Source organism: Podarcis filfolensis (genome assembly GCF_964270895.1).
Source record: "Podarcis filfolensis genome assembly, chromosome: Z".
In the NCBI taxonomy this organism is placed as follows: domain Eukaryota; kingdom Metazoa; phylum Chordata; class Lepidosauria; order Squamata; family Lacertidae; genus Podarcis; species Podarcis filfolensis.
The window spans coordinates 35,893,219-35,921,215 of record NC_139617.1 but is presented as its reverse complement, the minus strand read 5'-3'; the positions used below and the strand labels follow the sequence as shown (position 1 = coordinate 35,921,215).

The 27,997-nt window shown below is 42.6% G+C and overlaps 2 protein-coding genes across 4 annotated transcripts in view; both read right to left on the bottom strand.

Annotated features, from left to right (window-relative positions):
• Positions 1-835: 835 nt before the first annotated feature.
• Positions 836-27,997, bottom strand: part of GFI1B (growth factor independent 1B transcriptional repressor) — a 35,308-nt gene continuing 8,146 nt past the window's right edge. Inside the window, exons 2-9 of one of the 3 annotated variants that reach the window (XM_083596524.1) lie at positions 17,537-17,630; positions 14,491-14,877; positions 9,323-9,454; positions 8,854-9,015; positions 7,165-7,415; positions 6,200-6,337; positions 4,867-5,032; positions 836-3,054 (exon numbers count right to left, since the gene is read on the bottom strand). In XM_083596524.1, the coding sequence (XP_083452650.1) occupies positions 2,876-3,054; positions 4,867-5,032; positions 6,200-6,337; positions 7,165-7,415; positions 8,854-9,015; positions 9,323-9,443 (1,017 nt within the window). In that variant the 5' untranslated portion in view covers positions 9,444-9,454; positions 14,491-14,877; positions 17,537-17,630 and the 3' untranslated portion in view covers positions 836-2,875. Of the gene's footprint in view, positions 3,055-4,866; positions 5,033-6,199; positions 6,338-7,164; positions 7,416-8,853; positions 9,016-9,322; positions 9,455-14,490; positions 14,878-17,536; positions 18,029-27,997 lie in introns of those variants that run through there. The other 2 variants (XM_083596525.1, XM_083596526.1) reach the window with 2 other exon arrangements.
• LOC310754555 (peroxiredoxin-1-like) lies at positions 3,338-4,418 on the bottom strand. The gene is given in 2 exon segments (XM_083596622.1): positions 3,338-4,113; positions 4,116-4,418. Coding segments are annotated over 2 exon segments (597 nt in total). The 5' UTR covers positions 4,345-4,418; the 3' UTR covers positions 3,338-3,745.

The window sequence follows — 27,997 nt, the reverse complement described above, 5'->3', positions numbered from 1 at the left end:
GATAGTCATTTATTTTTATTTATAAAACACTCTCTTTGAAAGGTGTATTTATCTCCTCTTACCATTATCTGAGAGAAAGTCTGTTTACCCCCCAGCTCACGTGAATGTATGCTGTTTGGTAGAAGAATGTGGAATGAAAGTTATTGCAGACCCTCCAACTGTCCCTATTTTCCAGGGAGGGACCCGAATTTACAGAAGCCATCCCGATTTCTGACTTGATCCTAGAATGTTCTGTTTTTCATTAGGACGTCCCTATTTTCATCAGAAAGATGTTGGAGGATATGGTACAATGTTTTTATATGTGGGAAGCCAGCTAGAGTGGCTGGGGCAACACAGTAGGACACCCCTATTTTCTTCAGAGAAATGTTGGAGGGTATGTTATTGGCCTCTGTGTGGAGTGACAGCCAAGATCATAGGAGCCAATTCCTAGGGACCGAGGTCCCTTCGCCCCCCATAAATTATTTGAGGGGGCAGGTCCCCCCAAAGGTGATGGGCCATGGTTTGTGTGTGCACCACGACTTGTGATCAATTCTGTGGAGCAGTGCTTACCTGCCCCCCCCCATTATTTTATTCAAGTTGGCACCCACATGGCCTCTCCCCACCCTGAGAACTAATGTAGGAGTATCTGCAGTACCCCAAGAGATAGAAAGGGTGAGGCCCCTGGAAGTTTGAAAATTGAGCTTTTGGTCCAAACTCTAGGAAATCAATGTATCATGTGGATGATTTCTATACTTTTTACTTCCGTGTTAGGCGTTATTATCTCTCCTGTTTAATTCTAAGCTGTTTAGTTAGGTTGGTTTGTCTGTATTGTTTTATACAAACTTGTATGGATTGATTTTTTAAAAAAAAATGCATTTATTGATATTATGTACTGTATCATAAAGTTCATACAGTTTATACACCACTTATAAAAAACAACAACCTCAAAGCAGTTTACAAAAAAGGATAAACGATAGAATTATCACTAAGAAAATAATTTAAGACACTCAAAACGTTAAAATAACAATAGACTGAAAACAGATTCAATCTTGCGTCATGTTTCTAAGCATCCCGGTGGACTTGTCTAAACATCGTTTTTTTGCGGGTGCCAAAAGAGAGTACAATGCAGGCGCTTGCCGGGTATCATTAGGCAGAGCTCCAAAGCGTAGGTGCTGCCAGAGTAAAAGATTTATTAGAAATGTGGAATGCGTATTATGTGGCACCTGTAATAGTGGCAATTCCACTGATTGAAGCATTCAAGTGGACATGTGATAAGACGATCTCATAGGTTGTTTCTAATATATATTTTGAATTGTTATACTTGTTATACTTGTTCTGCTGGTATGTTGTGATCCACCTTGGGCACAATTTTGTGGGGAAATGGAGTACAAATAAACAGATGATAATTATATTAGTGGCATGGGGAGTTGGGGGTGTATGAATACTCCAAAACAGAGAGCAGAGAACCTCAACGCAAAGGTTTGTCCTCCAGTAACTATGTGCTCATAGGTGCTGTGTAAGGCATCTTTGCTAAAAACACCAGGGGTGGCATGATTAATTCAAAACAATATATACAATAAGATAAGCATAAATACATATCGACAGTGTTCTCTGAGAAGGCAGGTGAGGTTTTGCCGGGGGGGCGGGGCAACAAGGAGGGGCTCAAGCTTAGCCATTATGCTCTTCTTTTTTGCAAATCTTCTTCATGCAGCCTATCAGTGTTCCATGCTTAAAGTGGTTTTAACTGTTGTTCCTTCCTCCTAGGGCATCACGGGTACTGTAGTCCTGTTGGGGAAGACTACAGTGGTACCTCAGGTTACATACGCTTTGGGTTACATACGCTTCAGGTTACTGACTCTGCTAACCCAGAAATATTAGCTCGGGTTAAGAACTTTGCTTCAGGATGAGAACAGAAATCCTGCAGCAGTGGCGCAGTGGCAGCAGGAGGCCCCATTAGGTAAAGTGGTCTTCAGGTTAAGAACAGTTTCAGGTTAAGAACAGACCTCCGGAACGAATTAAGTTCTTAACCCAAGGTACCACTGTAGTAGGAAATGTCCTACTCTCAGTAACCTACATTTCCTAGGATTCTTTGGAGGAAGCCATGACAGTTCAGCAGATAAAAAAATTATCCCAGAAGGGCCTTAGCTCAGTGACAGAGCACTTGTTTTGCAGGCAGATTATATGGAACAGACTTAGGCTCCATCCGCACTGTAGATTTAAAGCTGTATCATACAGCTTTCAACTTTCATAGCCTCCCCAAAGAAATTATGGGAACTGTAGCTTGTTAAGAGTGTCAGAGTACTTGGGAGATCCATTTTCCCTTCCCACAGCTACAGTTTCCAGAATGGTTGAATAACCAATCCCTCTTAACTTTGGGATTTGTTGCTCTGTTAAGGGAATACTACTACTATGCACCCTTAACAAACTACACTTCCCAGGATTCTTTGGAGGAAGAATTCCCACAGTGGTTTAACAACTAATTCGCCATCCAGGGGAACTCCGGGAATTGTAGTTCTGTGAAAGGAGTGGGGAGTCTCCAAATTACTCTCAGCCTCCATAGCAAACGACAGTTTCCTAGAAGCCGTGGTACGAGACAACTTTAAACGTACAGTGCAGAGAGGGCCTCAAATCAAGTAAGGCTGTTGAGCTGTCTAGCTCAGTACTGTCTCCATTGACAGGCCTCCCTTGAAGGAGAAGAAAATCTACAGGTGGGGGAAACTGAGCCTAAGCAATGGGCCCTCTGGAGGAGAACAATGCTGCTTCTTCCTCTTCTCTCTCTCTCTTGACGGAGAACAGGATGAAATTCATCTTGGGCACACTCTCCTCTCTCCGCAAGGATCTCTCCTGATGTCAGCCATCTCCCCTTAGCTGAGCTCAGAAGGCTGCTCTCCTCATCTCACTTGAGGCTATGCTGACTCTCCCGGTGTCGCCGCAGATCCACCTTGCGCTGGAAGCCCTTGCCGCAGAGCTCACAGCTAAACGGCTTGAACCCAGTGTGCTTGCGGCTGTGCGTAATGAGGTTGGAGCTCTGGCTGAAGGCTTTGCCACAGACCTGGCATTTGTGTGGCTTCTCCCCTGGATGGCAAAGAGGAGACGACAAGAAGTAAAAATATATCAGCAGCTCTAATTAGTCGTATGGTCTTAGGAGCTCGAACAGTAATTGTAACTCAATGGGAAAGAGCCCAAAGTCTTACACTGGATGCTTGGTACTATTTACCTTGGAATATAGCTATAATGGATAAAATTATGTTTGACAAGGACATTCCCAAAACTCCACAGGTGCCCACTGGCCTAAGAGGTGTGGTGAACCACTACAGGGTCCCTGGGAAGCCTGTTACGCTTACATACCAGGAATAACTTCTTTTTTTTCCCGATTTCCCCCGAGTTTAATGACAGTACAAAACATCAGAAAAACCGACTGTTCTACATGCATCCCTGAGCCAATCATATACATGGTACTGGTCCTTTTTATCCACACTAGCACAAGGAGCAATTTCCCTTTCCTGGTTCTGATCAAAAGGACATATACTCTTAACAATAGCTATTAAGTACTGACCAATGTTTCAGTTCATAATACATTTACTCCAAAGCTGTCCTAGTAATGTAAATTGGATTGATCCAGAATAAATGGCATCTGAACTATAAACCAGTTAGCTCACAATAATTTTACTATTAAAAATAAAGGGAATTACAAGTACACGTCTGCTTTTACTTATACAGGTTACAGAATAGATGCCTTGTACAAAAAAACAATCACACAGCACATTTAGTTCTGCTTGGAGAAGTACTCTCTACTCTTCTGAACATCAGGCTTGATAGTGTCTTTCCCAGGATGCCAACCAGCAGGACACACTTCTCCATGTTTGTCTGTAAACTGAAAAGCCTGAACTAGCCGGAGTGTTTCATCAACTGAGCGACCAACAGGGAGATCATTGATTGTGATCTGGCGCAAGATTCCTTTATCATCAATGATGAAGAGGCCCCTGTAGGAAATGCCTTCATCTTCTTTTAATACTCCATACTTTTTAGAAATTTCACGGTTTGTGTCAGACACTAAGGGAATACGCATGCAGCCTAGTCCACCCTGTTTTTTGGGTGTGTTGATCCAGGCAAGATGGCAAAAGTGAGAGTCGAAGAAGCACCAATCACTTCACAGTTGATTTTTCTAAACTCCTCAGATCTGTCACTGAATGCAATGATCTCAGTTGGGCAGACAAAGGTAAAGTCAAGTGGACAAAAGAAGAACACGACATATTTCCCTTTGTACTGAGAGAGTGAGATTTCTTTGAATTGCCCATCTGGCATTACAGCTGTGGCCAGAAAGTCTGGGGCTGGCTTCCCAATGTGAGCATCTCCTGCTGACATTCTGACTGGAGCTAATGTGAAATTATCCGCTTCCTCAAATATCCTCTTGCCGCTCCCGGCTCGAAACAAAAAAAGATCCATACCAGGAATAACTTCAAGGCAAGGGAGAGACCAAACTGGCTTCTCTCCTGGATGGCAAAGAAAGGCGGTCAAAAGGAATTATTATATGTATTCATTAGGTCCCCAACATGGAACTCAGGGGCTCCAATGTAACTTCCAGTACCTGTGGATGTGGGTTCAAATCCCAACTTCTCCATGAAGCTCACTGGGTCATCTATTACTTTGTCTCAACCTAAACCTATCTTACAGGGTTGTTGTGAACATACTGGGGAGGGGAGAAACCACTTTGAGCTCCTTGGAGGAAAGGTGGGTCTAGACATATAATAATAAACAAGTAAAAAAAACCAAGTATTGCACATGCATGTGCAATAGACACATGCTGCAATAGACACATGAGTGAAATAGGCTGAACCAGCATCTCCCCATCCCACCAGCGGAGGGGGAGGGCACTCCTCCTCTCACCTGTGTGGATGTAAGTGTGTTTCTTCATGTCTGACTTCTGGTGGAAGCGTTTCCCGCAGTACTGGCAGGGGTACGGCCTTGTGTCTGAGTGGATCAGCAAGTGAGTGGAGAGGGTGGAAGAGCGTTTGAAAGTCTTCCCACACATTTTGCATGCAAAGCTTCTCTCCTGTAACAAGAAGATCAAGAAATCAAGACCAGAAGTCAGGCCAGTTGTCCAGAGATGGGAAACACCAACCCTGGAAATCATGCAAGTGAATACAAGCTGCATTTGCTTTTGTTGGGGTTGTTTTAGGTCTGCAAAACCTAAGTAAATGTTATTTCCAGTTTATGTCTTCCAGGTTTTCCTCAGGTTGAAATTGATCACATAACTAATGACATAATTAATTTTGCTTGTTTCAAGTGAATAGTGACTAGCGAGAGAACAACAATGTAGGTACTTTTTGCATTTGGAACTTTTTAATTTAGAGAAAAAGCAGGGAAGAGGTGACATGACAGACGTTTAAAGTTCAAGGACAGAAAAAAAGGAAGAACTTCTTCGCACAGCTCATAGTTAAACTATGGAATTTGCTCCCACAGGAGATGGCTACCAACCTAGATGGCTTTAAAAGAGGTTTGGATAAATTCATGAAGGGTAAAGCAGTTGATAACTATTAGCCATGATGGCTATGCTCTGCCTCTGCAGTTGAAGGCAGCACTGCTTCTGAATATCAATTGCTGGAAACCACAGGAGGGGAGAGGGACCCGGGTGGCGCTGTGGGTTAAACCACTGAGCCTAGAGCTTGCCAACCAGAAGGTCGGCAGTTCGAATCCCCATGACGGGGTGAGCTCCCGTTGCTCAGTCCCTGCTCCTGCCTCCCTGCTCCTGCCAACCTAGCAGTTCGAAAGCAGAGGTACCGCTCTGGTGGGAAGGTAAACGGCGTTTCCGTGTGCTGCTCTGGTTCGCCAGAAGCGGCTTAGTCATGCTGGCCACATGACCCGGAAGCTATATGCCAACTACCTCGGCCAATAAAGCGAGATGAGCGCCGCAACCCCAGAGTCAGTCACAACTGGATCTAATGGTCAGGGGTCCCTTTTCCTTTACCTTTACCTTTACAGGAGGGGAGAGGGCTCTTGTTCTTGAATCCTGCTTGTGGGCTTACCACTGGGGTCTCTGGTTAGCCACTGTAAGAAAAGGATGCTGAACTAGATGGGCTATTGGCCTGATCCAACAAGGGATTATTGTGTTCTTATGTTGTAGGTTTTCATGGAAGCCGAACAGTAGTGGAATGGAAACAGATCTGATTGTGAGAGACACGGGACAGGATGAATATTATTGCCTCCTCTCACTCCTGACCTGAGAGTGAATGTTGGCGTGTTGCTCCAGACTCACAGCGTGCCCAAACGTTTTGCCACAGGTGTCGCAAGCAAAGGGTCGTGTGCCGCTGTGGGATCGTCGGACGTGGACCTCCAGTCCATGTGGGGTAGAAAATATCTGAGAGGGCAAAGAGATGTTTTTAGAACTGTGGCAGTTCAGTCTGTCTCACGTTCTGCTTTTCTGCCTTTCCTTCTCATGGAGCAGGCTTTCCCCAACATGGTTCCAGCACCACCCCCACTGGTGTTTTGGACAACAAGTCTCATTAGCCTGTAGCAGGAGGCAAAGAGTTAAAGCCCTTTTCCATCCACCATACAAAGTTCCCACTCTAGATTAGATCTCCTTTACACCTGCAAATTTTTAAAACTTTTTTTTTTTAGCCATTCAGCAGCATGAATTATGTCTGCATCATCTAGGTTATCATGGCAGCTGGGTCCATGGAGACTATGCTGCCTGCTTGCTTCCTATCTGGTCAGCCTGTAGATTGGTAAATGAGCAATTTGTTTCAATGATGTAAAACAAACAACAACAACAACAAACCACCCTTGTGGGATTCTCTCCTTACAATGAAATAGGCCCCTATATTTGTTCTCTCATGAGAGAGAGGAATGCCTTTTCTTAGATCAGAATGGGGAACTTTTGGTCTTCCAAATGCCCAGCTTCAAACCTTTCTAGCCCAGATGGTCGTTAGATGAGCTGGGAACTGGGAATGTGATCCTAAGCTTGGTTATTTCCTCCTTCTTCCCAATTCATTTTCCTTTTGTGTCATGTCTTTTTAGATAAATGATCGGTAAGCCTCCATGGGAGCTCTCTTGGCCGAATGGTGGGGGTAAAATATTTAAATAAACTCCCATCAGCCCCAGCAGGTATGGCCGAGGATGATGGAAGCTGTAATCCAACATCAAAAGGGCCACAGATTTATCACCGATGGTCCCCGGGGAACTCACCTTGTTACAGATCACACAGTGGTATGTCTCCATGTCCGGTGAGAATCTCAGGCTGTAGTCAAGGGGTGGCTCTGAGGCTGGGAGGAGGTGGCTCTCATACAGGCTAACGGAATGTTCCAGAAGGGTAGAAGAGGTTGGCCTGTAGCTGTATGGAGGACGGAAGGCACTCCAAGCAAAATTGGGCTTGTAAAAGGTGGCCACACTTTCAACTGAGCCACTGTCTTTGGATTTCAGAGCTTGGACAGGCATCTCTGAGGTGAAATAGGATGAATCATATTATCAGCCTGCTCATAATTTACTTTTTTTGAACCTTCCAGGGCTGTGGGGAGCCTTTTTCAGCCCCAGGGTCACAATCCCTTCTAGGCAACCTTCCCAGGGCCACATGCCAGTGGCAAGCATGGCCTGAGGCAAAAGTGGATGGAGCCATATGTGTAGTGCTTTTTTCCTGGGGGTACGCAGGGGTACGCATACCCCTAAACATTTTGTGAATCTTTGTACTTTTGTCCATTTAATGTATTTACTTTTCCCGATCTGAACTATAAAATGGGGATTTTCTTGAGTCAAAATGAGAGTACCTCTAAACATCTTTTTTTATATAGAAAAAAGCATTGCATACATGTAAATTTTATCTTTGTAGAGCAAAGAAGCATACACACCCTCTCCATCCTCCACCGAGGCAAACAAGGGCACATTCCAGCCAGGGAAAAACACTCGAGGTACAAAGCAAGGGCTTAAATCAGCAGGACAGAAAGACTGTTTTAAACTCATTTCCCCATCAATACTTCTTCCTACATATCCTAAAAGCAATGGTGCAAATTTGACCACTGGGCGATGCTGATGTACAGCTAAACAGAGCATCACATACCGGCCTCGGTCCAGTATACCTGAAGGAGCGTCTCCACCCTCATCGTTCTGCCTGGACACTGAGGTCCAGTGCTGAGGGCCTTCTGGCAGTTTCCTCGCTGCAAGAAGCCAAGTTACAGGGAACCAGGCAGAGGGCCTTCTCGGTAGTGGCACCCGCCCTGTGGAACGCCCTCCCACCTGATGTCAAAGGGAACAACTACCAGACTTTTAGAAGACATCTGAAGGCAGCCCTGTTTAGGGAAGCTTTTAAGGTTTGATGCATTACTGTATTTTGATATTTTGTTGGAGGCTTCCCAGAGTGGCTTGGGAGGCCCAGCCAGATGGGCGGGGTATAAATAATAAATTATTATAATTATTGTTATTGTTATTGTTATTGTTATTCACTGATTCATTCTGACCCCCAGGCTTTGCAGCTCCCTGGGGCTTTCTCCCGGGCAAGTGAGTACAGGACCGCAGCCTAAGTATGTGAATATTGGAAGCTGCACCCTGGACTTGCATACCAAAGGGAAGACAAGGGGCACACGGCCACTCTATCCAGCAAGTTCAGCACTTCCTCTTCTCAGATTTCCACTCAAGCTGAACTGGAAACTTGACCCTGAGCTTGGTTATTTCCTCCTCCCAGTCAGTTTTCCTTTTGTGCTGTGTCTTTTTAAATAGTGATCTTGCTGCTGCTCTGGGAGCCTCTCTTGATCTCTCTCTCTCTCTCTCTCTCTCTCTCTCTCACACACACACACACACACAAATTTATTTTAAACAAAAAAAAAAGAGCACTGATTCTTACCCAGCCTGCTTCAAATAAAGTGCTGTGACCCACAGCTTGCTCACCTGATATTGGAGGCCCTGACACTGTTCTGGTCATACTCTGGGCAGGGAGAACATACTCTTCTTTGACTCCTTTGGGTTCATTTCCATCTTTTGGAGCAGGGCCTTGTGGGCAACCAGTGCTGAGGGCCTCGCTGTCCTTGGGGGTGTTGTGGCCATGAATAACTGTGATCAGAATGCAGGCAATAGTTTTATTTATTAAACTCGAGACCATCTGCATGGGAACCAGATGCTCTGCTGCTAAGCTGCAATCCTTAGCAGCTGAGGCAACCCAGTCAGATGGGCGGCATATAAATAATAATTGTTGTTATTACTATTATTATTATTATTATTATTATTATTATTATTATTATTATTGGAAGGTGACCCACAAATCAAACAAATAAATAAATATAGTGTCGCTATGATTAAACACTGGAGGCTTTCGCATAACCAGCGTGGTTCCTAGACAACCCAGAGTTGTCTGACCCACCTGCAGTGGAGGGCACAACTGTTGCTGGGTCCCATTTCGGAACCAGGAGGCCGTCATCCACAACTCGGTGCTGGTGATAAGAGTTTGCCTTCTTACTCTTCACTAAGAAAGACCTTGGCATTTCCTGTTCACCTGGGGAAAACAGATCCAGAAAGATAGGAGAAAACATTGTAAAACCAGAATTACACATTATCATCATCATCATGTGTTTTTTTCTTTAAAAATGTTTAGGGGTATTCTCATTTTCCTATTCGTATTGAAATACTGCCCCTCAATGAGGCCAAACTAAGATTCACAAAATGCTTAGGGGTATGCGTACCCCTGTGTCCCCCCCCCCAGAAAAAAGCACTGATCATAATTAAAACCACATGTGTGGATAAACTGCCATGGGTGACAGAGTAGCCCCTGATGCATTCCATAATGTTATGCAAATTTTATTTGCTGCTGCTGCTGCTGCTACTATTACTACCACTACTACTACTAATGTTGCCTCCCATCTGCTAAACCTGAACTCATGAAAAACCAACCCTGGGAAAAAGAACTAGCCTGGGGACAATACAAGCCTGCAACGTGAACATGTGTGCAATAGCACTTTCCTCTCCTGCGATTGATTCCAAGTAACTTTTATTCAGAGGCATGATGGCTCTGACAGAGGCAGTAGAACATAGACACTGTGGCTAGTCTGATGCTCGTTTAACAACAACAACAATAACAATAATAATAACAATAATAATAATTTATCATTTATACCTCGCCCATCTGGCTAGGTTTCCCTCGCCACTCTGGCCGGCTCCCAATCAAATATTTTTTAAAAAATACCGCATTAAACATTTAAAACTTCCCTAAACAGGGCTGCCTTCAGATGTCTTTTAAAAGCAGGATAGTTGCTTATTTCCTTGACATCTGATCGGAGGTTGCTCCACAGGGCAGCCATCCAAATGAACGCTCTTCTCTGCCTTCTGTGGGAGAAGGTTCTATAGACTAACTATACACTGCATGAAGAAGGACTTTATCTTATCTGTTCTGAATCCGCCAACATTCAGCTTTTTTGAATGTCCCTGCATTCCTAGTGTTATGAGAGAGGGAGAAAAACCTTTCTCTGTCCACTTTCTTCTTGCCATACATATTTTTATAAACTTTCATCCTGTCACCTGTTACTCGCCTTTTTTCCAAACCAGAGAGTCCCAGTCGCTGCAATATTTCCTCACAGAGGAGTGCCCTGCCTGAAGCTTTTCCAACTCTGCAACATCCTTTTTGAGAAAGGTCACAGAATTATGCCCTGATTGAGACTTACTACTAAGGGAGTGATTAATTCTTTACAGGAATCTCTGTGCAAAGAGCCAAATAACAGTACATGAGCCACAAATTTAGGCACAAGAGATTATTGTCTATTGAAAACTTCAGGAATTATTCCTAATTTTGCATCCGTACATAAACATTAGCCATATGCAAAGTTTATACAAATCTGTGCCCTCTTTTCTGGAGTTCCAAATGTCCTCCCTGGACACTGCATAGCTCTTATTTCCCACATACCTCATAAAATATGCACAAGCAAATCTCTTCTCCCCCCGCTAAACCCAGCTGCCTTGTGATAAGTAACATAATCCATGGAAGAACCTCAAGGTAACATACTGGAAGGCAATCAAGTAGTCTCTCATTTGCATGGTTGTTTGCATTTTCTCCTCCAGTTGCTCCGTTCAGTAACCGTACAAACAAATGTTATATTTTGCCTTGGGAAATATGTACTCAATCCAGGCTCTCAAGATTCTCTCTGCTCCCACCACTCCTGTCTCCCAGGTCTGTTTAACTGTAAAGATATTTTGACTGCCCTCGAGTCAATATGGATTGTAGCCAACTTAGACATCGTTCACATTATACATTGAAAGCACTTTTACACCAGTTCAGACACTCGTGGCTTCTCCCCCAAAATGCTGGAAGCTGCAGTTTGTTAAGGGTGCTGAGAGTTGCTCAGAGGCCTGTATTCCCCCCTCAGACCTAAAGTTTCCATAATTTCCTAGGAAGAGGGGTTGGGAATGTAGCTCTGGGACAGGAAATGGGGTCTCCTAGCAACTCTTAGAAAGTTAACAAACTCCTTCTCCCAGAAGCCATGACTGCTTAATTTGGCAATGTATGGCGTGAATATGCATTCTACTCAGAGTAGACCCACTGGAATGAATAGACCTAAATCAGTCATGTCCATTAATTTCCATAGGTCTACTCTGAGTGGAATTGGCATTGGATACAACATTTTGAAACAGCCCCATCTGGTTAATTTTTGTTGGCTTTAAAAAAAAAATACAGTGGTACTTCGGGTTAAGTACTTAATTCATTCTGGAGGTCTGTTTTAACCTGAAACTGTTCTTAACCTGAAGCACCACTTTAGCTAATGGGGCCTCCCGCTGCTGCCGCGCCGCCGGAGCATGATTTCTGTTCTCATCCTGAAGCAAAGTTCTTAACCCGAGGTACTATTTCTGGGCTAGCAGAGTCTGTAACCTGAAGCGTATGTAACCTGAAGCGTATGTAACCTGAGGTACCACTGTACTTATTATATTTATAGCTCATCTTTCATCCAAGGATCTCAATGTGGCATATATGGTTGTTTCCTCCCCCACTCCTTCTTCCATTATATCCTCTCAACAACCCGGTCAGGTAGGTTAGGCTGAGACAATGGTACTCAAAGGCACCTTCTCGTCCTCTCTAGCAATTGGCCTAGCAACTCACAATTCTGGCTGTCCCCCACCCAAAGTGTGAGAAAGACAAGAAGCACAGATTGTGGGTGAGTGTGGTTTTTTGAGAGAGAAAAGATACTACAACATCATAGCACATAATTGAGAATTTATCGGTGACAGGAGGTCATCTATGGTATGATAAGCAACAAAATTTAGTGTTGCTAAGTCCTGGTTTGGCAGGAGAGGAGAGCAAGTGTACTTGGAAGATTCAAGAACCATCAAAGAAACATCTAAACATTTCAGTGTAGTATAGTATACTTTCAAAATAACTTTTTTATTTGCAGAATATGGATAGCTATTTCTTCGTTATAAATCAGTTGTTGTTTATTTTTGCTTTCCTATTTATTTCTTATCAGTTAAAAAAAAAGGTGTGTCATGAACAAATATTTATTATGAAATTATGGCCCAGATAAAAAAGTTTGAGACCTATTATTAATTGCCTTTCACACATATGTCTCAAGGCTATTTACACAGTCACATCATGAAAAAGTTTTTTTAAGTATTTAAAACTAAAATGGTTTTAAAAGCAGTATGCACAAAACAACAACTGAAAATAGAATTTATAACCAATATAAAATGAGCAGAGAGAGGACCTTTTCCTTTTGCACTGAAATCCTCTGACAGAAAACTGTTCAGTGGCAATTACTCACAGCTGTTGACTAAAGGAGGGCAGCCTTAATTCTCTTCCAAATTTCTTTACAGTAGGTTAGGGTTACAATTCTTTACCTGCTTTACCTGAGACCGTCAGAGGAATTGCGCTTCCCAGCACCATCCTAGCAGTCCAACACTGTTTCCCAATAATTCCGTAATATGGCTTATAAAATCATAGATTTGTATAGTTGGAATGGACCAGGGGGACATCACATCCAACTCCTTGCAATGCTTTCTCTTAATTATTTTGTTATTTCATGTTTTTCCCCAAGCAGTAAAACTCAGGGCTATTAGGTTATTTATTTAAATGAAGGATCAACCTTATTTCTCCTGTGTTAACAAGGCTTAACCCTGGCCAGGAACATCTTGGGACAGTTGGGTAAAGTCCCAACCAAATTTATTGCATTTACTTCCCACCTTTTTCTCCAATTTACTTAAGGTAGCCTACACAGTTCTTCTCCCACTCTTAATTTAATCCCCACAACAACCCTGTGAGGTAGGTTAGGCTGGGAGGCAGTGACGGACCCAAGGTCACACCTATTGAGCTTAAAGGCTAAGTCGGGATTTGAATCCTGGTCTCTCCCAGGTTCTAGTCTAAAACTCTATACTACACAAATTCTGTACACAGGGCGGACCCATTGAAATCTATGGCTTGGAACCTATGAAGTCCTCCTCAGAGTTACCAGTACCTAAGTTAGTTGTGCCCATTAATGTCAATAGGTCTTGAGTAGAATTGAAGGTAGATTTAACCCAGTGTAGAATTATAGAATCATAGAATTGTAGAGTAACCCCACTTACCTGGGAGTCAGACTCATTGAATTTGGTATTTATTTAATGTCACAAGATTTACACACCTCTTGGTTGTAATAAAATCTCAAAGCAGTTTAGAAAAATAATAAAATAAGATAATTACCAGTAAAAAAAGAGATCACATTAAAAACAGGTTAAGCTAAAAAAAAAAAAAACCCAACCCACCTAGATTAAGATACATGTCAGCTTTCTACATGTCTGAATAGGCTTGCCCAAACAAAAATGTTTTAATGCAGGTTCTTTCCAGAGTACATTGAGGGCACCTACCTGAGGTCAGCTGGCAGGGTGTTCCAAAGTGTGGGTACAGCCACACAAAAGTATTGAATTCCTACAAGCGTGGAATGAGTATTATGGGCCAGTTCTGCAGATTGAAGCGATTGAGTGGGCATATATGGGGTAAAGTCATCTTGCAGGTAAACTGGTTCCAAGTTGTTCTAGTTTTATATACTTAATGGCAACACCTTGAAACTTGGACTGGTATCAAATTGGCAACCAGTGCCGGTCTCTGAGCAGAGGTGTTGTATGCTTTCTGCAGTAATTGCAGCTTCTGAATCCAATGCAAGGGAAGCCCTGCATGACCCTACTGAACTCAGTGGGGCTTTTTTACTGAGAAGACATGGTTAAGATTACCGCTGCAAGTTACTTAATTCCATAGATTTCAATGAGGTCTACTCTGAGTATGACCAGCATTAGCTCTCACCCATAACTTAAAAACCCCCACCATATAGTAACTTCTATCTGCAACCCTCTTCCAGCACAGCTTTTCAGAAGATTTAGTTTCTATTACATCAATACAAGCTTTAACCTAGCTCTTAGAAGTGAACTGTAGGTCCTACTCAGTGTTGGTCCTACTTAGAGTAGATCCACTGAAAAATATGGACATGACTTAGGCCCATTAATTTCAGGGGGCTACCTGGAAAACTTTGGATACAATCCTTTACAAAATTATTATTATTATTAGTGAAGGGGGGAAATTACCTGTTATTGCAGAATTGCTGAAAGTAGACTTGTTTTTTTCCTCAGGGACGATCCTCACAGTGAAGTTTCCTTCTCTATGACTTTTCCACAGTCTTGTTGTCAGCTGAAGTTAGACACATCTCCCTCTTTCTTCCCCTTCTTCACTTTACCTCATTCTCCTCCCTGATTTTTCAATCTGATTATACTCATGTCAAAATCTGGTGGTGAACCAGGCAGCCAATGAGGAACTAAACCCCTCCACAGAATTTGCTTATCAAACCCTCCCAGGCTTCATGGCCTTGAAGAGAATATTGTGTTGCTCAAGTCCCAAATGTGACACCCTTTCACAGACGGTTGGTGACTTTTTATTTTTTATTTGGCAGAGTGTTCTTTCAAGATACTGATTTTCTAGAAATGGCAAAGGAAAATATAATTTGCCCAAACATACACAACTGAAAAACATGCTGGGCTTTGTGAAGGAAAAGTAGTATTGCTATTTTTTCACTTAGGGCATTTATGTTAAACTCATGTCAGTCATGATGAATTTATTGGGCGGCTTTACAAAATCCATCCATTTCCTCAGACCCCCACCCCCACCCCATAACTAGCAATGTGGGGAATTATAATAATACCGCCTTGCCTTGCAAAGCTGAAATAATAAGAAGATAATAAGAGCTCTGCCGCAGCAGGCCAATGGCCCCATCTAGTCCAGTTCTCACAGTGGCCAGCCAGGCACCTGTAGGAAACTTGCAAGCAGGACAACAGCACTCTTCCCTCCTGTGGTTTCCAGCAACTGATATTCAGAAGATTGGAAGCAGAACATAGCCATGGCTATCTGTCTAACATTCAGTGTCATTGAATAATCACAAGTTCTGGTATTATGAAAGAGGGATTGGTCAAGTGCTTTGAACCCTCTAAATGGGAAACACTCCAATTGTATCTAAATACAGACTTAAAGCCGCTCCACAATGTCAAGGACCATTGTTCAAATTTGCTTGCAATCTTTTAAGAGGTGTTTGCATGCATAGCCATCAGACAAATAAACAACTTTCCAAAATACATAGTAGATTTACTACTACTACTACTACTACAATAATTTATTCATATATTGCTTTTCAACACCCCAGAAGTCCCCCAAAGCAGTGAACTACATATTAAAACAACAAAATACAGAATGGAGTACAGTGGTACCTCAGGTTACATACGCTTCAGGTTACATACGCTTCAGGTTACAGACTCCACTAACCCAGAAATATTACCTCGGGTTAAGAACTTTGCTTCAGGATGAGAACAGAAATCGTGCTCCGGTGGCGCGGTGGCAGCGGGAAGCCCCATTAGCTAAAGTGGTGCTTCAGGTTAAGAAGTTTCAGGTTAAGAACGGACTTCCGGAATGAATTAAGTACTTAACCCAAGGTAAAGATGAAGGGACCCCTGACCATTAGGTCCAGTCGTGACCGACTCTGGGGTTGCAGTGCTCGTCTCGCTTTATTGGCTGAGGGAGCCGGCATACAGCTTCCGGGTCAGCTTCCGGGTCATGACTAAGCCGCTTCTGGCGAACCAGAGCAGCGCACGGAAACGCCGTTTACCTATTTATCTACTTCCACTTTGACGTGCTTTCGAACTGCTAGGTTGGCAGGAGCAACAGGAGTTCACCCTGTCATGGGGATTCGAACCGCAGACCTTCTGATCGGCAAGTCCTAGGCTCTGTGGTTTAACCCACAGCGCCACCAGCATCCCTTCTAACCCAAGGTACCACTGTACAATAAAATGGCCTAACAGACTGATTATCAAGTGCAACAATTTTAAAAGAACAAAACCACACATATACGAGGGCCAAAGAAAAGCCCTCCCAAATGATGCTCCCACAAACTTCTATATCCCACTCCCAGGGCCTTGAAAAGATTGAACTGCTGCTTTGCTCTAGAGCAGGGTAGTCCAACTTTTCATAGCAAGTGGGCTGCAAGAGTTCTTTGACAGGGAACTTGCAGGCTGCCTTGTCGCTTTCGGAATGAGACATTAAGTTCTGACAGGGTCCTAGAGCCCTTCCACCTCATTCCCAAAGCCCAGTGCCTCACACCTGCGACCCACCCCCCACTCCCCAAATTCTTATTCAACATAGCTCTCATCTGGGCATGTACAATGGGTGTCTGAAACTTACGCATGTCAACTTAAGCATGGCTCAGGTTTTCAAATCAGATGGAAGGTGGGTTCGTGGGGGAAATGCATAAAACAACAGTATTTCTGAAGGAACTGCTAGATGCCTATGGATTGTGACTAATGTCATGTGGACTCAGCTTGAAACACCAGAGATAGGCACAGGTAATGCATACAACACAACCTAAGTTGTTTTTTTTTTTAATCAAGTAGCTGTCGCTACTGCCATCTACTGACAGAACGAAAAATTTCACATTTCTCATTTTATTGTTATTACAGTGGTACCTCGGGTTACATACGGTTCAAGTTACATACGCTTCAGGTTACAGATTCCGCTAACCCAGAAATAGTGCTTCAGGTTAAGAACTTTGCTTCAGGATGAGAACAGAAATCGTGCTCCGGCAGCACGGCAGCAGCAGGAGGCCCCATTAGTTAAAGTGGTACTTCAGGTTAAGAACAGTTTCAGGTTAAGAACGGACCTCCGGAACGAATTAAGTACTTAACCTGAGGTACCACTGTATTATTATTTTATTAAGGATTTTCTTGATTTACAAAAGTGTGTGCAATGTCTCCATATTATTGTTATTGATTGTGGCCCTCAGCCCTCAGACACATCACCTTCAATGCCCCCCCATAACCTAGAAGAGGTAGGATTCTCTCATGTTACATATGATCCTCTAGGACAGGGGTCAGCAACCTTTTTCAGCCGTGGGCTGGTCCACCGTCCCTCAGACCATGTGATGTGCTGGACTGTATTTTGAAAAAATAAATAAATGAACGAATTCCTATGACCACAAATAACTCAGAGATGCATTTTAAATAAAAGCACACATTCTGCTCATGTAAAAACACCAGACAGGCCCCACAAATAACCCAGAGGTGCATTTTAAATAAAAGGACGCATTCTACTTACGTAAAAACACGCTGATTCCCGGACCGTCCGTGGGCTGGATTGAGAAGGTGATTGGGCTGCATCCAGATCCCGGGCCTTAGTGTGCCTACCCCTGCTCTGGGATAAGAACATAAGAAGAGTCCTGTTGCAAAACTGTTACCACTGTGGCCAATCAGCACATTACACACCTGACGCACTGATGAGGTACCAAGGCCACAGCCTTGAGAGAGGTGCCTGACAGGTTTCAGGGCCTTTTCTGTCATCTGCCTCTGTCTCTCTCTTGCTGCTGCATCTCTTTCACAGCCTTGACATTTCCCTCTCTCAGGGAAGAGAGATGCAGCAGCGAGAGGGGCAGTTCATACCTAACTATGCCAACTTTGAACCAACCCCTTCTAAATTCAGTGACATTTACTCCCAGGTAAGGACTTTCAGGATTCCATGAAAATAAAGGAAACTGCTCTTACTCTGAAGTAGATGCAAATGAGCTCAATGGACCTTGCTCTGCACCCTTAAAATACATACATTGATTCCCTTTAATGATTTGAAATTTTATCAATAAATATTACAGTATAAATTTGTGAAGTCATCGTGGCACTTTTGCACGGTTGTTTTCTGCTATAGCACAACACTGCTACCCTTTTGGGATAATAAAATGATAGTAATAATTACAAGGCACACATCCAAGATGGGTGCACTGGATTATAGCCACAAATTGCATGCTGCAGTAAATCTACAAATCGTAGCTGTGGTTCTTGCAGTGCAGGGGGCTGGAATAGATGACCTTTGGATTCACTCAAACTCTACAATTCTACGAAGCGGTAATCTCTTGCAGGATCTCCCTTTTGGCTGTTGTGTTGATTGCTTTTTTCTTTTTGCCCAACATTGAAAAGTGTCCTTGTTTAGGGGAATTAGCAGCTGCCTAATCAGCCTGGAAATCAGCTTGCTTTCCTTATAAGGAGGGTTGATGTTCAGGGCCAAGCAACAGAGGCCATGCTAAACTAATTCCTAGAAAATCTTACATGCTTTTACTTTTTGGTCAGGCTGACCCTGCCTCATGTTCCCAGGGCTGCATCCTTGACTGGGGGCCTGTGGGAGGTAGCTGGTAGGTGTAATGGGTTTGCATTGGGGGGTATTTTTAATCAGAATTGGGAAGTCAAACTGTCCTATTTATTTATTTATTTATTTATTTATTTATTTATTTATTGTTATTAGGGGGCGGGAGGAGACAGTGCTGTTCTTTTTCAAACACCATGGGCAGTTGGAGGGAAGCCTTGAAGTAGCCACATCTGTGGGCGGTGCTGACCATCTCCATCTGCCCAAATGTCCCAGGCTGCAGGTTAATGGAAAGAGCTCAAAAAGCGCCCCCTTCAGCTCCCAGCTAGTCAAATGTTTGTTTTTGGTAAAAGTGAGAAACGGCAGGGCAAGGGGGCGCCATTTTATGGTTTGCTTCAGGCTGCAAAATGTATTTGGCCAGCCCTGGCACTCTAGCACTCTCTCTGTTAAGTTGTGGGTGAACATATCAGACGACACAGCGATTCTTCAAACAGCTCTTGTTTATTCGCAAGCCAGAACAGAACTGAACAGCAAACAGCTCAGCCGGACTGCTTTTATAGGCAGCCGGCCGTCAACATTGTAGCAACAACAACCCAGGGTTTCCCGCCTAAAATAACTGACGTGGACCTGAGTGAAAACTATCTACACGATACTCCTGGTGGCCAGGGTGAGAACTTCAATACATAACACTCTCCACTTATGAATCTCAGCAACAGGCATTCGGAGGCATGCGGCCTCAGGCAGTGCAGTGGAGGAGCCTCTGTCATAGCCACTGCGGCTCATAGTCATCGATAATCTGTATGAAATGGAAATGGAAACATTTGTAATCCACCAATATCTGGAGGGCAAAAGTTCTGCACTCCTGCACCACAACACTAGCCTGATGTTCAAGTCAACAAGGTATGCCATATCCACACCATACATGTGGTGCTCAGTTCCCCCAAACAATTCTGGGAACTGTGGTTTGTGAAGAGTGCTGGCAGTTCTTAGGAGACTCCTATATCCCTCCCAGAGCTACAATTCCCAGAGTGGCTTAATGATTTTTTTTAATAGGGTTTTACATTTATAAACATCAAAATATCACATTATATAACAATAACATCATTCCCCAGTTTCCCCTTTCCTCCATGCAACTTCCCTCAACTTCCTCTTCTGGTTTATTTTAACATAATGTCTTCTCCTGCTTATTCTACTTTTTTCTCAACTTTTTGGTATCTTTAAATCCTATTCTTACTGTTCTGTTCTCATATTAACGTCATATTTATAATTACTATATTTATTTTGTTAATTGTCAGTGTTTATTCAAAGCCTGATAGTATGTCCAATTCTTTGCCTTGTTTCTGTAAATATGCTGTAAATAGTTCCCAATCTTTTAAAAAATCCCTGTTGTCCTTATTTCAGAGTCTTTCAGTTAGTTTTGCCATTTCGGCATATTCCATAAGTTTTTCTTGCCATTCTTCTTTAGTTCATACTTTATCACTTTTCCATCTTTGTGCTAATAACATCCTTGCTGCAGTTGTAGCATACATAAAGAATTTTTGTTTTTGTTTTGGCAAATCTTGACCTAAAATACCTAACGAAAAAGCTGATGGATTTTTAACAAAAGTTATCTTAAACATTTTTTTCATTTCATTATATATCATTTCCCAGTAATCTTTAATTATTTTACAATTCCACCATGAATGAAAAAAGGTGCCTTCCTTTACTTTACACTTCCAACACTTATTGGTGCTGGTTTTATACATTTTAGCTATTTTCAAAGGTGTAATATACTATCGTACATCATTTTCATATAATTCTCTTTTAACAAAGTACAATCAGTAAACTTCAGATTCACTCTCTTTTTTTAAAAAATAAATTTTTTATTAATTTTCCAACATATATTAAAACACAATACAACTGACAATACATAAACAAACAAACATATAAACACGTATAATTTCATAACCTCTTTTTCTTAAACCTTATTTCAACGACTTCCCCATACCTCCCTTTTCTGCATCCCTGTTTTAAGATTCACTCTCCATAATTTCTCCCAGTCCTCCATTTGTATGTTGTGTCCTAAACCTTGTGCCTACTTGAGCATAATAAAAATAAATAAAAAGGGGTTTAGTTACACAGTATCTAGATTCCAAAAAGAAATTGTAGGCGAAAACACTAAGCTTTTAAAAAAGATGTGTAACATATTATTAGATTGGGAGACCAAAGACGAAGAGGTGAAATCTGTTACGATCAGAGTGGCTTAGTGATCAATCCCAGGGAACTCCGGAAATGAATTGCAGCTCTGGGAGGGGAAGAAGGTTTTCCTAATGGCTCTCAGCACCAGATTCCTGGACCTAGGATTCATTTGGACCATGACGATTTAAAGTGGTACCATAGGCTTTAATGGTATGGTGTGATTGTGGCCCAGATGACACTACTGCGTGGTCTGATCCAGCCAGGTGGTTCTTAGCGTCTTACTGGCTTTTGATGCACACTGCGCCCTCTAAGACATTACAGGCAGAATAAATAAATCATTAAAGGCCGTGGACTCATAAGAGGAAATAAGGGTAATGATATAATGGGGGGGGGGGGTTGAAATATTTTATGCATTGGGATTCTAAACCCACCCCTCCACCCCGTCTCTTTCCATTAACAAGCCCCACTTGCAAATACCCCTCCCCAGAATGGTGCGCCAATTTATTTATTCCGATGTAATGTTATGCAGATTAAGTCAAGGAGAAATAATATTACTAATTGCTTCCATCCATTCCTTTTCTGAAGCCCCATCCTAATTTAAGTTTCTCCCCCCCCCCTTTCTCTTCCCAAGGGAAGATTAAATAAACATGCCTCCAGCACAGCGGGGGGGGGGGGGGAGACTGAAATAAAAAATAATTGTAATTCACAAAGTGGGACAGGATTAGAAGGCAGTTCACATCAAGAAACTGATTCCCCCCCTCCCTCTGTCTGAGATGGGCTGACCTCTCGCAGGTGAAACTTCAAGGGAAACAAGCATGGAATCCCATGTGAAATATGCAGACACAATCCCAGATTGCAGAACCATCTTCAAAGGCTGTTTATGCTAGGTTTTATATCCTGAACCAATACCCTTCTGGTGATAAGAAAGAGCAGCAGTTCTGCAGCCTGACCTTTTGCAGAGTTAGGGCATGCCACTTAGGGGAAGGCTAATGATGGCTACTAATCATGGTGGTTGGAGGTAGTAGTGCTTTTGAACACCAGTTGCTGGAAACCACAAGGGGGGAAGCTCTTGTACTTGGGTCCTGCTTGCCAGTTTCCTGGCAAGACATCTGTTCGGTCATTGTGAGAACAGGATGCTGGAGCAGATGGGCCACTGGTGTGGTCCAGCAGACCTGTCATGTTCTTATGGGCTATAGCTCAGTGGTAAGGACCCTGACCATTAGGTCCAGTCATGGCCGACTCTGGGGCGTTCATCTCACTTTATTGGCTGAGGAAGCGGGCATACAGCTTCCGGGTCATGTGGCCAGCATGACTAAGCCGCTTCTGGCGAACCAGAGCAGCGCACGGAAACGCTGTTTACCTTCCCGCTGGAACGGTACCTATTTATCTACTTGCACTTTGACGTGCTTTCGAACTGCTAGGTTTTGCAGGAGCAGGGACTGAGCAACGGGAGCTCACCCCGTTGCAGGGATTCGAACTGCCGACCTTCTGATCAGCAAGTCCTAGGCTCTGTGGTTTAACCCACATTATTACCTGCAGAAGGTCCCAAGTTCAATCCCTGGCATTTCTGGTGTGCCCGCTGCCTGAAAACCCTGGAGAGCCACTGCTGATCAGCTGAACTACACATTTCCATCATCCCTGGCAATTGGCCATACTTGCTGGGCCTGATGGGAGTTAAAAGCCCATCGAATGTTCAATCAGCCAAAGGCCCGGTTATAGAGAAACATTTTTACCTGCTGCCCAAAGGTATGTAACGAAGGTGCTAGGCAAGCATCCCTGGGGAGAGCATTTCACAAGGTGGGAGCCCCCCCAAAAAATGCCCATTCTCATGTTGCCGCTCTCTGGGTCTCTCGCAAAGGACGAACACAAAGAAGGGCCTTGGATGATGATTGCAGCATCCGGGTCAGTTTATATAAGGAGATGTGGTCCTTGAGGTACATTGGTACCTCAGGTTAAGAACTTAATTTGTTCCGGAGGTCCGTTCTTAACCTGAAACTGTTCTTAACCTGAGACACCACTTTAGCTAATGGGGCCTCCCGCTGCCGCCACGCCATTTCTGAAACTGTTCTTAACCTGAGGTACCACTTTAGCTAATGGGGCCTCCCGCTACCACCGCACCGCTGCAATTTCTGTTCTCATCCTGAAGCAAAGTTCTTAACCCAAGGTACTATTTCTGGGTTAGCGGAGTCTGTAACCTGAAGCGTCTGTACCTCCCTTTTACTCTCCATTATGATTCTTCTCCCAGGCAATTTCCTAAATGGGAAACTGGTTTGGCTTGTATTTTAGCGCCTTGCTAAATCCAGTGTCTGGCAGTCCATTTCAGTCCATTGAATAAACCCCAACACTCACTAGACCCAGGAATTTAGAGGAGGATCTGGCACCCAGGAGTTTAGGGGAATCAAGCCCCGCCACAGACTCATAACAATATGAATCCTGAGCCAGAACACATCAGCTGTTTTTCCTGCATTGCTATAACTAGAGTGAAGTGTACTTCATCTTCTCCTGCCTATTCTGAGTGTGATGAGTCAACTTTACCATCATATCGGAAAGGATAGGAGGAGTCCTTGCATCCTACATTTTGGAGAGATATACCAAGGCAATTAATGATTGCCTCAAGTCTCTTGGAGAGATGGAGTTGATTATTCTCTGCAGTTTCAACTTTTCTGAGCAGCATCAATGAAAATCTACATTTCAGCTTCCACAGCCATTGCTGCCACTGAACATGAAGCATCTAGAATCCTGATGATGAACTCTTTATAAAGATCGAATCTATATCAGGCTCACAGGACTGTTGTTTCTACAACCAGAAATATTGTTTTAATGTCATTTATAATTTCAAGCATTGGAAAAAAAGTATTTGTATGGGTGGGCATTGTATTTTTATCATTTTCAATCATTTAAATACCTAATCTCATTTATTTATTTATTAAGTTTACAACACAAACACACACACTCATAAAACAAAAAATGAGACAAAAAAACAGGAGAAAACAATATCAAGGTAATGTACAGAAAAATTTCAATTCTTCATTTCTTCCAATTGACTTCCTCCATCCTTATGACGAATCTGTTTTCATTTGGTAAACTGTTTCCTTCTTATCTTCTAATCTCTCTTTTTTTTATTTGGCGGCTATTTCTATAACTATAGAAAGTGATTCAAATTGTAGGAAACAAACCAAAACAAGGCTTATGTTCTCCAGAAACAAATAAAGAAAATTATTGGTTATGCTTCGAGTGCAGGTGGGTAAAGAATGGGTATACAGCGGTACCTCAGGTTACAGGCGCTTCAGGTTACAGGTGCTTCAGGTTACAGACGCTTCAGGTTACAGACTCCGCTAACCCAGAAATAGTACCTCAGGTTAAGAACTTTGCTTCAGGATGAGAACAGAAATTGCAGCGGTGCGGTGGTAGCGGGAGGCCCCATTAGCTAAAGTGGTACCTCAGGTTAAGAACAGTTTCAGGTTAAGAACGGACCTCCAGAACGAATTAAGTTCTTAACCCGAGGTACCACTGTACATGTGTGTGAAATAACTGCTTGTTAGTACTACTGAGTCAGTTGGCCCATAATTTGTTATACGGGGCTCACCATCTGTTGTTGATACTATACTACACTTTGACCAGTGTGATCAGCAGAGTATGCACAGCTCCTGCAGAGTCTTCAAGCAGACATTAGAGTTTTCCCACTTTCCAGTACAGTGGTACCTCGGTTTACGAACTTAATCCATTCCGGAAATCCTTTCTTAAACCAAAGCAGTTCTTAAACAAAGGCGCGCTTTCCCTAATGAGGCCTCCTGCTGCCAGTGCCCTTCCTCCGTTCAGCTTCCGTTCTTGGACCGAGGTAAAGTTTTCAAACTGGGACACTATTTCCGGTTTTGTGGAGTTCATATACCGAATAGTTCGTAAACAGGGCTGTTCTTAAACCGAGGTACCACTGTAGTCAGCCTTTTCCAGAGTTCTGGGTTAAGAAAACACCTTGCCCACACGGTTCAGTTTTTTTCATTTTGGCCAGAGGTTTTTGTTTTGTTTTGCAGAAAGGGTACTTTGCATAAATAAGTGCCAATGTGGTGTTTTGTGTTTCATTAATGTCTTGAACAAAAATATATCTTCCATTTTAATCTCTCAATAGTTTTGTAGACTGAAATTTAAATAATGAATGTATTAATAAGGTAGGGTTGCCATATTTCAAAATGAAAATCTGGAAACACGTTGAGCAAATTTGCAATTTTTTTTGGAAGTTTTCCAGCTATTTTAAAGGAATATCACCAAAAACGACATTCCTGACATAGGTTGCCATACATCTGGATTTTCCCAGACACTTCAGAGATTTCTGCAAGATGCTGTTAACGAGGGCTGAATTCCTCCTATGTCTGGGAAATCTGGACATATGGCAACCCTAAATAAGGTCCACCCCTCTAGCTCTGTGGAAGCCACTTGCCATGAACTTTTGGCCAACCCATGACTGTTACACAACGGTTTTTTTTCTATCTGCTTTATGGGTTTCTTGAAAAAAGGCTATATATAGATCCATTTTGAACAAATAAGTTTTCATTCTGGTGCGTTTTATTGGATCTCCCAACCCCTTCACTGTTAAAGAAATTACATTAATATCTGTAGCTCATTTTGGCCATTAAGCAATAGTGTCCTTTGCCAATCTAAGCTTTCCATGTTTTTGAATTAACCCAAAACCTTTAGAACAGAGGTCAGCAAACTTTTTCAGCAGTGGGCTGGTCCACTGTCCCTCAGACCTTGTGGGGGGCTATATTTTGAAAAAAATAATAAAAATGAACAAATTCCTATGCCCCACAAATAACCCAGAGATGCATTTTAAATAAAAGGACACATTCTACTCATATAAAAAAGTGCTGATTCCCGGACTGTCTGCGGGCCGGATTTAGAAGATGATTGGGCCAGATCTGGCCCCCAGGCCTTAGTTTGCCTACCCATGCATTAGAACAGGGGTAGGAAACCTAAGGCCTGTGGGCCGGATGCGGCCCAATCGCCTTCTAAATCCGGCCCGCGTACGGTCCGGGAATCAGCACGTTTTTACATGAGTAGAATGTGTCCTTTTATTTAAAATGCATCTCTGGGTTATTTGTGGGGCATAGGAATTTGTTCATTCCCCACCCCCCCAAAAAATAGTCCGGCCCACCACATGGTCTGGCCCACGGCTGAAAAAGGTTGCTGACCCCTGCTTTAGAACTTACACCCTGGTGTGTGTCCTCTTTTAACAGTAGAGGGCACTCCAGTGCTACTATGGGTATAGAGAAAATCATAAGCATAAAAATCAAACTTATTTTAAACAAGTAAATGATGAGGTACATTAAAGTGGATATTTTCTTGTACATATCATGTCCCAACCCCTAGGTACCTTCAATATATTTATATTTTCCGGTCATTCTAGTTTAATTGCTTTCACTTCTATAGAAAATGAGCCTTTTTTCTCTTTTAAACAGCATTCGAGCTTTAGTTTCTGTTTAAACATAGTTAATAAGTTAACCATTCAAAGGTTTCTCCAAAGTTTCAAAACGTTTGGCCAAAGGTGAAGAGTTCTTTTGGATTCAATGGCAGTAACAACACAAGTGGAGGGAAGTTAGCTGCTTTTATTAAATAGCAGTCTTGACTACAGCACAAAGAAGCAGTGAAAGAGTCTTTAGCAAAATAACACAGCGTGAACAAAATGAAGCTAATTCTGTCATCAAGAGCTGACCAGCCTATTATCTAAATAGCTCCAATCTGTTAAACTAGGCCAATATACTGTACCAGGGAGGGACCAGGGGAACATGGTTTTATAGATTTGAAAAAGGAGCCTCCCTAAACCCTAGAAATTAGCAAATAGTAGGATTTTATTTGGAGTATTGAAGGGTAGATTGGAGGTCAGTGGAAAAGTACAGGTTAAGCTTCCTTCCAAGCCAGACACACACATGGGACAGAGGTGTTAGCATGACAAAAAGTGGCCCCTCTAGAAGGAATATTGGGCCTGGGCAGACAGAGGTTGCCATGCTGATGGTGTGGTGGTGGCCCAAAGGGCAACAATAAATGTGATAATGGCTTAAAACAATGGGAAGTGTGTTTGATGTGACAGGAAAAGAGAGGTTTTTAGAGCAAGGTGTACTGAACAGAAGTAGGGGAGAGCAAAGAGGGATACACCTTGAGCAGGCTGGAAGTCTGACATGGAGAGATGCCTTTGACTCCGGTGCTGTACTGCTTTTGGAACAAGCCCTGCTTGAGATGACCATGCTATAAGATCTGGACTCCATGAAGACTGAAGGTGTAAATATGTGAATATATCATATTTATTAAAGCTATGACAGTCTCCTCCACATCTTCAATTCTCCAAAGGGGCACAAACCCTGGGTGAGTGGAAAGTGGAAATCTGCCCAAAAACTTGCTCCGACCATAACGCTGTAAGGATGGAGATGAAGCAAATATCAACTGGCTCCTTCAGATGGAGGATGAATGACACCTTATTCTGAGATGAAGAAGTGTATAAAAAGGCCCAAAAAACTTTGAGAGATTATTTTGAAATAAATATGAACACTAATGTAGAAAAAAGAGTAATCTGGGACGCAAGCAAAGCTGTTATGAGAGGGTTTTTGATACAACAGAATGCAATAAAGAAGAGAAGTCAAAATGAGAAGAAAGATAAAATTTTGGAGAAAATAAAAGAAAGTGAGAAGAAATTGAGGGCAAAACCAAAGTCGCAGGAGATCTTGAGAGAAATAAAACTATATCAAGTACAATATATGGAAATGATGAATCAGGAAATAGAATGGAAAATTAAACAAATGAGACAAAAAACATTTGAATCAGCTAATAAATGTGGGAAATTGTTGGCTTGGCAAATGAAAAAAAGACAAAAATTAAATACTATTACAAATTTAGAAGTGGAAGGAAAGAACATACATAACCCAAATGAGATTAGAAATTGTTTCCAGAGGTATTTTAAACAATTATACTCACAAGGGCCACAGAAAGAAATGGACATAGACCGATTTTTGAAGACAAATGGATTACAAAAAATCTCTCAAGAAAGTAAATTAATGTTGAACTATAAAATATCTAAACAGGAAGTAGAAGATGCCATTCAAAATATGCAATTGGGCAAATCTCCAGGACCGGATGGGCTGACTTCTAGATATTATAGATCTTTGAAAGAGTGGTTATTACAACCTTTGAAGGAAGTCTGCAATGAAATTCTGGAAGGGAAGAGGGCACCAGAGTCGTGGAAAGAGGCGTATATTACACTTATAC